Source organism: Ptychodera flava, chromosome 17 (assembly GCF_041260155.1).
Source record: "Ptychodera flava strain L36383 chromosome 17, AS_Pfla_20210202, whole genome shotgun sequence".
Taxonomy (NCBI): Eukaryota; Metazoa; Hemichordata; class Enteropneusta; family Ptychoderidae; genus Ptychodera; species Ptychodera flava.
In genome coordinates, this window is record NC_091944.1 from 37,034,111 (window position 1) to 37,046,157 (window position 12,047).

General features: G+C 34.5%; 1 protein-coding gene across 1 annotated transcript in view; it reads left to right on the forward strand.

The window, feature by feature from the left end:
* Nucleotides 1–12,047, forward strand: part of LOC139116224 (calmodulin-regulated spectrin-associated protein 2-like) — a 43,728-nt gene that overhangs the window by 7,316 nt on the left and 24,365 nt on the right. The window contains 5 exon segments of the mRNA XM_070678807.1: nt 743–838; nt 1,979–2,194; nt 3,951–4,036; nt 4,887–5,052; nt 11,494–11,614. Of these exon segments, the coding sequence (XP_070534908.1) occupies nt 743–838; nt 1,979–2,194; nt 3,951–4,036; nt 4,887–5,052; nt 11,494–11,614 (685 nt within the window).

Here is a 12,047-nt window from a genome sequence, read left to right on the forward strand (position 1 = left end):
CAATCAGAGACCGAGCTTGTGTAATATTTACTGCAGAGTGTGGGACGGTTTCTGAGAGTGTGGGATCGATTTTTCCCACGCCATCGATCCCACACTCCCGGTGGCCAGGAATGTGAGAACAAGCATTTCTTGGTGTATGATTCAAAACTCAGTCTACTTAATCAGACAATATCTTTACTATCTTCCACATGAACATCAAGAAAGAAAATGTCTCTGAACTAGTTTTAACCATATTTCCAAATATTCACCATCAACCAGTGGAAAAAGCAAGGCCACTTTGAATGGGACTCCTAGTAAAAGAAACTTCACTTCATAAAAAGACTATACATATCACTTTCATCTATGATTTTTGTACTGACTCTACATGAACTGGTGTGGTAAAATAGTAACCATGTTTGCAGTTCTCTTCAAATGTATTTTAGCTTAAAGATCTGAACATAAAGATTGCAGACTATTGATGTTTGTGAGTTGGTTTAAATCCATGCAGTGTGATCAGTGGCATTTTTACTGGGTGTCCATCAAGCTAGGTATGCGTGTGCCACAGAAAAAAACAACTAATAGTGTTGTCTCTGTAATTAAATGTAAAGGTCCTGACCTAATAATACAAACCATACACATTGGAAATATATGACCATTACAGAGTATGATGGGTCCTTTCCAATATTCTTGTTATGAGTGCTGGTTACACATTTATGTCTAAAGAAAGAACAGACTATACATTCCTATTTTTTTTTCTTTTCAGAATAAAGTTCATGCATGTATATACTGGTTGATATACAAAGCCTATCCTACTGATGTACCAGAAGAATTCCGTACTCCATTTTACATCGATAGTCAGGTATGTCTATTACAAAGCCAATACATTTGTAATTTTATTGCCATAACAGTATTATTAGGATAAAAAGGAAAGAAAGTTGATAGTTTTGAATATTGTCCAATCAGATGCATATATGCAAATCTGTCCATGTTTTACTAATTCAAGTGTATTTGATGTCGACACAGAAGTTCAGATGACTATGGCTGACAGTCATTCATTGATGTGTACATTGTGTCCTCTGTGTATTCAATCTTCAAATAATATCATCACAGTGGTAGTGCACACAACATAAGTCAAGTACAGTCAAATAATCCTTATCAAATTTCAAACAAGTCCAGTTGGGTTGCCAACTTATACCAGTATACATAGCAATGTTGCATTTTACCATGTCAATGTAAATTTCAAAAAGTCAATCAGCCATTGTGACCTTGAGTAGCATGATAAATTGACAATAGTTTGATAATAAACTGAGGCAGATCAAGAAATGCCTAAACTTGCAGCATTGATGATGAAGGAAATACTGGATGACAAGGAAACAAGTTATGATTATGATTAGCATGTATTGATCCTTTCAAAAGCTGATATTTGTAGCTTGCCCTTTCATAAATGATGAGATTTTTCTATTTCTGTTTTGAGTGACACAATAAAACTCAAATACTAAGTATGTAATAATCAGAAGAAGAAAAGTTTGTGAGGACTTTCATAATGTGTACAGTAGGAGTGACAGTCAGTTCACATAAACATTGTAAGTGTAGTGTTGATCAATGTCATTCACTTGCCAATGTGACTTTATTTTGAAATAAACCATTTTCAAAATCCCAAATTACAGATACTGTAACTATGGAAAACCAGTGCATATTTGTGAGTGCTCATGTTTATAACTTTCTTTCTATTGATGAAATTTCATGGAAAGAAGTTAGAAAACCCTGTGAATCACAAATGTTGGTATGTTGTAGCTTTAGACTATCCTATTGGCCAGCCACATTAATATAATAATTTTTTTCAATATTTTGATAACCTATGGTACATCAGTCAATTTCACTAAATATTTCAAAATAAGGCTACCAGCCCCACTGCAATCGTCAACACCCAAGATTTAATTGTCCTGTGTACATGTGAGCATTTTCTGTGCCATTGATCAATATTTTGTTGTTTTCACAGGGAACAGAACACGTGAAGCCATCAATAATCAATCAGCTAGTTTCAGCTGAGTTGTACTGCAGAGCTTGTAGTAACATCTTTGAAAACATAGAATATCAATGGCAGGGTCATTGGAGTGTTATTCAGATCCTATCCAGGAAAGGTATCTATGTTGTGGATAACAATGATGAAGCTGTTACTGAAGGATTACTTATACAAAATGCACCTTTTAAACCGGTGAGTAAAGTTTAAGATTACTTTTTAAAACAATTTATTACATGATATGTATGTCAGTTATCACACTAAAATTTAATAGTTTTCTTCAGTTTGGTTGACTTTCATAGCTCATTTTAATTGTGATGTACTTGGCTAGGCAGGTGTGAGCAAATATACCAATACTTTACAATACTGTATATGACACCCTCACCTTACAAAACATGAACAGTAACAGTGTTAGGTATGAATTGCTGTGCAGAACCTCCAAAGCTGAGTAAAAAAATGACCACACAACATCACATTGTCATTAAACCTACCAGAAACATATCATTTAATGTGTGTGAACTCACTACATTCTCATAAATCCTAATAGAAGCATATTGTTTCATTTTAATGTGTGAAAACTTACACTTTATTGTGATCATAATGTATGAACTATCTGTAAAATCTAAAAGTAAACATTTTCAGACATGAAGTGCTATGGTATCAGTAAGACATAAACAATTGTTAAATTCTTTCCCGTCGTGTTAGTGTCCTTCAGCTTTGAATTCGTAAATGTTTATTTCATACAATGCAAATAGAAATCAGTTTGACATTTCAAAGATAAAACCTTACATCAGGCGTCACTATGTTTTACCAACATTTGAAGTTATTTACAATGTCTAGCATAAACCTAAGGCTATCAAATACTTTGTCCATGATTGATGATCCCAAGAAAGGTAATCGGCCCAAAGCAAGACGCTTCTTTAGTTGTGCCCTCTGTTCAGTTGTACCATTTTAAGCTTGGAGGTAAATTTTTTCAGCTGACCGAAATGTGTTAAATGTCAGCTTTTCAGGACAAGGTCTATTAAATCCTTTATCATCAAGATTGATGGCAAGACCTAGTGTGAACTCTGACGCTGGCTGCAAATGTATCTGAAGCTTTCTTTCATTGTAATATACTGTACATTATACAGTGCCACTTGGGACAGTAAAAAGTCTGGTTAGTACCAAACAAGATATATATTTCACATATATCTACATGTTCAGGGTGCAAATTTCACCATTATCATTGCGATAATCCCATTAGTGTTTACCAAACTAGAACAAACTTGGTGCAGATTACAAATGATCAACTAGAGTGTTTATCAAATTCGTCACAAAGATGTACTGCTTATATTGCAAGTTTTGATTTAACTGTGGTCATCAACAATGTTTGTGATCAACCATCAGATAATCATCACAATTAGTCAGCTGTAGGTCACCAACAATTGCAATTAACTTCTTGAAATTGTCAACCGTGGTCATGGTCATCAAGAAAATTGGTCATTCTAGTACCATGGTCAACCATAGTTTATCATTGGTAACGATGGTCAGAAATATAATCAGTCATCAAATAGCATGGTTGACCATGGTTGCCGACAATCATGAACAGATCAGCGATGATAGACCATGGTCAACTGTGATAGACCAAGGTATTTGACTGCTTACTGTGGTCTCATATCATAGCCGACCATGGTAGTTCATGGTCAAACATCAAAAACCATCAAATACCCTGTTGATCATGGTACATCACGGTTGACATTTCGCCAGGGTAGTGTTTTGCAATCATTGTCCAGACTGTCTTATTTAAAGTTTATCTGTCTGTCTTCAAATAGGAAGGTTTTACAAATCCATTTGGTTTATGCCAACTGCAGTGATGCATAAGTTGTTTCTGTTCATTTGCAGTCACAAATGAACACTGTGGATTAAAATTTTATTCAGTGAAAGATGAACTTTTACATGTTCTGTTTTATAGCATGCTCACTTAGCATTGATTGAGTGTATAATGATGGCATATATCAGTGAAGTTATAACAGTGGAAAGAGTGGCACATTGTGTCAGGTAAGTATTTCAATGAATTACATCACTTGTAAGGTGATTCTTGTTACAGTATAGCTAGCATTATCAATAAAACAGTAGCAAGACTAGAAACTTTTGCTGACAAATGGGAATACAGAAATCCGGACATTTTCATTTGTACAGGTATATTGTATCCAGGATTGTTGCAAATGTTATCAAATGAATTCTACTGGTGGTACTTTGGTTTCATAATAGCGAAAGCAGGCCAAGTAACTGTTCCATCAAGTGTCAATGTCAATTACAATTAGACAAAAACCAGCTTTAACTTGTTCATCATTGCATGTCAGTTTATAGCTTTCCTTACATTTAATGTATTAATGGTGGTTCTTGATCAGTGCCTTGGTCTTTACTTCCAAGGACGCTATCTCCAAAACATCATCACATGTAACATAGATGCAAATATTTAAGTGATACAAATCTGACTGAAATCTGAATGTTAACCCTTATTTTCATACAATATTCTTCTTAAAGAGATGTAATATATTCCATGACAACCTGAATCAAACTTCAGTCACCCCTTTTAGAATTGCAGTTTTTTCTTTTTCATCAATGTAGAAATGAAATCTTATGAAAGAAAATTTGCAGAGTAAAATCTGCTCTACCGGTATATTGTTAGGAGGAAATTCCATCTACCAATGTGGACAATTGTCAAACATTCATCCATCAATCCTGCAATATGTGTGTAATTTCACTGATGGAGAAACTAATATTGTGTTATTCAGTGCATATTCTTGTTGATTTCAGTATATATTCTAGTTGATTGCCCAGTGCAGGAATGTAAATAATCCAATTAATCAGCTAATATTCTGTCTTCATATATGCTTTATTGAAGGAGGTTTGCAAATTTCAATGCCTCAAGTGAGTTACCTAACAATGCGGAAGATGCAATCTTGTTCTGGTTGAATAAAGTTTGTACAACGGTGAGATACAGATTGGAAAGGGAACAGAAATTACAACAACAGCAACTTTTACAGCTACCAGTGGCCCAAGCTCAGAGGGTTTGTATTTCATTCTTTGTATCTCACTGTTGTCAGTCACAGTACACGCATTGTTAACATTTAACCAAGCATTTTTACCCTACAAACAGTTTATGAAACTACTGGGTTGTTTGTTTGTGTCTGAGTGTATGTACATGCTTGCTTGTATAGACATTGCATACAAACATATAAGTATATACTGTATCTGTATGTGTGCATTTGTATGCAAGGTGTGGTGTGACAAAAGTAATGTCAATTAAGTGTAAGTGGTAGATGGAGGTAATTTTGACAACAGAACTCCTATCAGACAAAGATGAGTAGAGTGAAATTTCTCAAGAGTTTTGTACCAGATAAATATGAAGACATTTTAATTTTGAAAGGGATGTTAGTTTTTGCAGCAGTATTTCTGAATTTATTGTCATACTTATGAAACTTTTCATGATGTTCATTATATGCAGAATTAAGAACTTGTATAGACCTACAAGTTTTTATGTAAATGTGTAAATTTCTAGAGAGAAAAACTTGTTGATACAAGTCAGACATATTGATCAGACTGTTTAAACTAGTGAAATGTAGAGGAAATAATCTTCAGAATGCCTGTTAATTATTCATCATTGAAATGTGAATATTTCTGCTGTATGTCAGACTATTCTTCAAGTTTATGCCATGTATTAATCTGTTGTGTAAAATCATTGCAGCAATGATTTTAGATTATCTGACAGATCAACTTCTGACAGTTTTCAAACAAATTCAAGCTGCTACAAGCTCAGCTTGGAATACTACATGTCAGAGTTTGAAGTATTTGTTTTTTACATTGATATCAAACAGTGAGCCAAGTCATGTACATTACTTATAGTCAAAATATTTGTCAGTAATCATAGACCTGATTGTGTTATGTAACAGGGTTTCCACAGTCAAATGTAAACATTCTATACTTTATTCAATAATCCACATGATCAGCTTCATCAAATCTTATTTTATTTCAGAAATCTTAAGGTTTAATTAATTAATTTCAAAGACTTTAAAAACAAAACTAATCTAAAGTGCATTGATTTTTATTGTTGGTAATGGATATTATATAATGGTTTATTATGGTTTTGTTGCCCACTCCAGTCTGTGAACAGTGAAAAATGTCCTTTGTTAGTGTGAAAAAAATAGTTGATACAGTGACAAATATCTGTCATTCATGAATTTATCCATAAATTAGGGATCTTTGGTTGAAACACTGCAGTTTTGAAGGTTATCAAATACATGTCATTGTGGAGTTTTATTCAGAGTATCTGGAAAGCCATTGAATGTTGGACAGTTGTACAGCACATACCCTCTATGTTATCATCTATTTATTTTTTATTCAGCCTAGACAGCAATATTATTGTATTTATTTATTTATTTATTTATATGTACAAAAAAGAAAAGTTTGTTCACCCCAACTCAGAATATGGTATTTCTGGTGAACATGAAATGTAGTGGATGTGAAGCATCAATTAACAGTCAGCAAAAGAACTGTTTAATTTTTATTTCCAAAGTCATATCTTGCAACAGTGCCATCTCTTAAAAAGGATTTATTTCCAAAAACCATCTTTCCTATCGCAACAGAGTGTCTGTAACTTCCATATAGTGTTTAGATTTGGACTCAATATTAGTCAACTAGATGGGAGATTACAATGTATGATTGGACACCGTGGTGCGAAGCACCAAAGGTGTCCTATGTCGCCACAATGTCTGTGTGTGTGTCCGTCTGTCCGTCCGTCCGTCCGTCCGTCCGTCCGTCCGCCGTCTGTCCGTCCGTCCGTAGACAGATTTTGTTCCACTCATAACTTAAGAACCCTTAGGTCCAATGTCATGCAATTTGGTATTTGGTATGATCATGATGAGACTTAGATCTGATTAGATTTTGGTGGGTGTGGCTTATTAATTAATTGCTCATTTGCATATTTTATGATCTAGTGGTCAGAACCAGTAAGGCCTTTCACGATGCTGAAGTTAGACACGGTTTCGGATTCAGTTTCGGATTCGGTTTCGGATTCGAGAGACTGAAAGAAATTTTATATTTTCAGCCAATTGTTACACTGTGGAATACTGGATTTTCCTTACTTTCCCTGGACCTTTTTTCAGCTAAAATAATATCTAATCACACTAGACAAAGTGAAAATAAGATCACAATGCATATATTTCATGGCATAAATTGTGTGCATATATTCACAAGTAAAATGGTTAAAAAATAGAAATTACAGAAAGCTTCATAGGACTCTAATTTAAAATTTAAAGGAAGTGTCGAGCAAGGAAAACAATATTTACAAAAACATACTTTAATCATTTTATATGTCACAATGTGTGTCACATGGTTTAATGTTAATATGTTGTATTAATTTGATGTTTTGATTGATGTTGTTTTACATAAATTGCATTTGAATGTACCATACTAAACTCTCGGACTAAACTATCAGTTAATATGTTGCGTAATAAAGATAGCATTGAATGCATTTCTTTGAATTGTGCGTAGTACTGTTAGCTTGAATAGTCTGAACTGCATAATGCCCATAATTGAGATGGACAGCTCATAAGTTGTAACTTTTGACTGATTTTTCAGCAGTTTTGTCTTGTGTAGTCATGCATTACAGTTCCTAAAGTGTTTTGATTTTTTAAACTTTATAAATTATGATTATATATGAAACATTTATGTCATGAAATACATGCTACATTTATGTGATAAAATACATGCTATTTGTGCAGTCATTCATCTAGTTAAAATATCTCCTTGTGTATCAGTAGTTATTATATTCTTCAAAAAAATAATAACATAAGCTTGAAATATAATAATCGCAAACATACCATTCCATAATCCAATGACAGTAGGTCGGAATTCGCAAGACAATAGTTGTAAACATAGACACAAAACAGCACAGAACAGACAGTAAATAGACGGTACACAAACAAAGTCATATTCATGAAAGAAAGATATATGGACCTCTGGCCAGAAGACCAAGAAGTGATGTCAGGTGTTTCGAAAATGGTAACCGCATCCTCCCCCACATGTGGCACCCGCCATATATCAATCTATAAGTCAGATAGGTAGTGGTCACTAACTAAGGCCCAATGTCACCGATGCCATCAGTGATCATTTGATGAAGAGAGATATTGTATTTATCTACCAGCTTGCGATACCTGCCAAAAAAGCATTTGAATGTAGAGACAAGTCTTGCTCTGGTGTAACCTTGATTTAATAGTTTGTAAGAGAGATGGCCATGTCTCTTTACAAAATCACCATATGAACTGCATGCTCTAGCATATCGAATAAGCTGGGAAATGTATACCCCATAAGCTGGTGAGAGTGGAATATTACTTATGAGGTGTGGAAAATTGATGATACTAAAGTTAAAATCATCTCTCTTGTCATATAGCCTAGTAGAAAGGTGACCATTAGAGTCAAATTCAAGTAAAATGTCCAGATATGAAGCAGAAAAGGCCATTTCTGTAGTTTCTTTAATCTCCAATGCTGGAGGATAAATCATATAAAACTATTCTCAGTTATTCGAATCCGAAACCGAATCCGAAACTGAGTCCAACTTCAGCATCGTTGATATTTCAACCTCGTGCATTCAGCAGCCATACTTTCTGTGTGTCGCTACGAGATTCAGTTCCTGCTACGTCTATCTACAGTCACACCAGTGGAGCCAGTACGACATTCGGTAAGAGGTTTATTTTTGTATCCGTATTTAGAGCATGTGTTAACTTTGCGTGTACCGATAATAACTGTTAGTGAATGAGAGGTGAGATTGTGAGAAGCTGTGTGCGGAAAGAAACGGCCTCGAAGGTTATCCAAAGCACGTCACTAATAAGTCGTGTTAAAACTGATAAGTCGTGTTAAAACGTGTGGCAACATCTCACCACACATCGAGTATACAGTATGGGCCCTAATTATGGTCTAGTTTAAAAGAGTATCTAAATTTACGAGCGATCGACTGTAATAGTGTTTTCAATATTCACGGAGTTCATTCGAAAAATGTTAGTCGCGTGATGACGACGCCATATTGTTTTACAATTGGGGCTTGGGCGTGCATTAAAAACAACCGTTCCCCTGATTTCTACCACACTTCGATTGAAATGATTCTTATAGTGGAAACTGAAAGTTCAACCCCGATTTGCGAGAATTTTTGGTTGTTTTTGGGCATCGTAACTTTTGTGGAGTACGAGTCGGGGGCCCCTGTAAGGTTGTGCCGTCACGGACATAGCGGAGTAAGCGAAATGTGGTGTTTACATCATGGTTCAAACTAGGATATATTTTCATTTTAATATACAGAGTCTGAAAACAAATGACCCTCCTGGTTTCACTTTAGTAAATTACTATATCTTGTATTTTCACTGATATCGTGAAACTTGCCAAAATGTGAATCGTTGCTATGATTGGCGGAAGCGTTTTCATGCCCTTCGGCATGTCGATAGGGGCCATGAGGTAAATTTTCTCAGTAAACGCAATATCAAGAGAAATACGAGCGTGCGGAAGTGGGGCAAAGAATATGTAAAGACATTTAACACTTCTAAATAAACAACAATTATCAAACGTTATAACCCATGTGTTGCAAAATGTAACTGGCGCATTTTTTTTCAAGACCATTGTACAGCGGTGCACGGACAGTGGGCTATCGCCACCGGAAATATTCACAATATAGCAAGGCATTTCTGTGTTCAAGATATGACGGTCGATGAATTTCATTCGGTTGTAAAACGAATTTTAAAATTACCCCTCTGTGTCATAGTGTGGCGTTCAAATTATGGCTAAACATTTCAGTTTAAAATGTTGAAAAATGAAGTGCAGTCCACAGTTTGTTTCAACACATGCATATTTATTACTGGTATGTTATTTCATTTCAATAATTTAGCCCATCTTTAGTGTGTATTTTTTTATTTCTTTAGTCCATATTTGTTTAGCAGTGTTCTAAAATTTTTGAACAATTTGCAAATTATTCTGATGATATTTCAGATGCATATATTTGTGGTGATGATAACATAGTTGGTACTTTGTACAAAGATTGTGAATTTTGTGCAGTCCAGCTGCAATTGAAACATCAACTGATAATGGTGTATTAGTTTCCTATTGGATTTATCTGTCAGAATTGCACAAATCTGTGCTGAATTAGAATAATGACGCTGATCAAGAATCGCATCTGATTTCAGTTTTACAGTGGCTATTGGGAGAATGTTGTTCGCAGAGGAAATGCATAATGTGCATTGAATGTAAAATAAAAATATTAATATGAAATTTAAATCATTTTAGTGAATCATAGCTAGACAACCTATCTCTGACATATTTTTCTTTCTTTGCAGTACTGGTATTCACTGTGTCTTTACTGCAGCTGCTAATTAAAAAAAGAGCCAAAATAAATCAGAATACACACACTTAATACACAGACATTTGACAACAACATCCACAGTGACATTGACAATACATACTAACAAGCAGAGCTTGTTAGTTCTAGAATATACAGAATATTATCTCACATAGTGAGTGTCTGAATATTATTCTGAATTGTATTCCAAAGCACATTCTGAAAGTACTCTTCTGAAATATCCAATAACAGTATCTTCTGAATACTTTCTAGAAATACTGAGCTTTTCATAGTGCACCTATGCACGTATTTTGAACTATCATTGATAGCGAAGGCAGTGACAATAAACATTTAATATTTACGTGCATTATATATTTAATTGAACTTGACATTTTAGAAGTACACTGACAAATATGAAAACAAAAAAGAAAAGTCAAAAAGCATCAAACCTTGCAAAGAAATTATACATGGAGAGCCGAAGGTCTTCCCCAAAAAGCCAATATGAGATTGTCTCAATCAGAGGTGATGGCAATTGTCTATATCGCGCTATAAGTTATGGGATCTACAATACTGAAGATTACCACATACAAATCAGACTTGGTGTTATTGATTATTTAACTACACATTGGGATGATTATGAAGATGTAATCAAAGTTGAATATGCAAGGTGGCATATCCAAACGAAAGAGGAATATGCACACTATATGAGCAGACATGAACCAGGTTTAGCTACATATGCAGGTCATATTGAGTTGACTGCAGCTGCTATTGTGTATAATGTATGTATCCAAGTACATCTTGACCCTGCAAATAACCCCATAGACACTGTTGGCAATTTGTGTTAACACACAATTCCTTATTTAATGTGCAATGGTCAAACACTATCCATGAAATATCTACACATCTCCCTAATACACTGATGACCCACGGTGTCCACTCAAGTCTCACTTTGATTTTACAATGAGGTTGAATTAATGAAAGAGAAAAACCCAAGAGATCAGGAAGATAACAGGTGGTCAAAATGATGAAGCAGTCGAATTTTTACAGTGATTAGATTTATTTCAATAACAGTTTCACATAAGGTGTGACTGATTAGAATTGTGTATTTCTAATTGTTGTATTCTTGGATTGTCAGATTGTACCCAAGGTAGTGCCAGCTATATCAGCCATGCAGGATTTAATGAAGGATCTAGGTGATGGTTGTTCTCTTGCTGTTGTCTTACATTTTTACTCGCCTCAATTGCTACGTATTGAAGGTAAGTATCTGTATTATCAACGTCAATCAATCGACAAACCATGTAAACTGTGAGTTTTATGAACACTTCAATACAGTTTCAAAACCCTTCATTAGATAAACTGAAATGGTAACAACAAGTTTTTCATCTGGTGCAGTATGAATTGAATGTCGTTTCAAATGATATGAGGGATGAACAATCTTTTGCTTGTTTTAATTTTTTATTTCATCCAATGTTTAAACACACAAAGCCATTGGAGCTCTATGTTATAATTTATTAAAGTTTTAATACAGTTTGGAAATTGATTTCATTCATGTGTGTTGAACTTCTTAGGGTTTAGAGGTACATAGTTCAAAATGTTCAAGCATTGTAGCATTTTTGCTGACTTTGACTATGTATTGATGTCATGTTAATGTTTTGTTATCTGTTGAAAGTTGTGTCCAGTAATTCACTT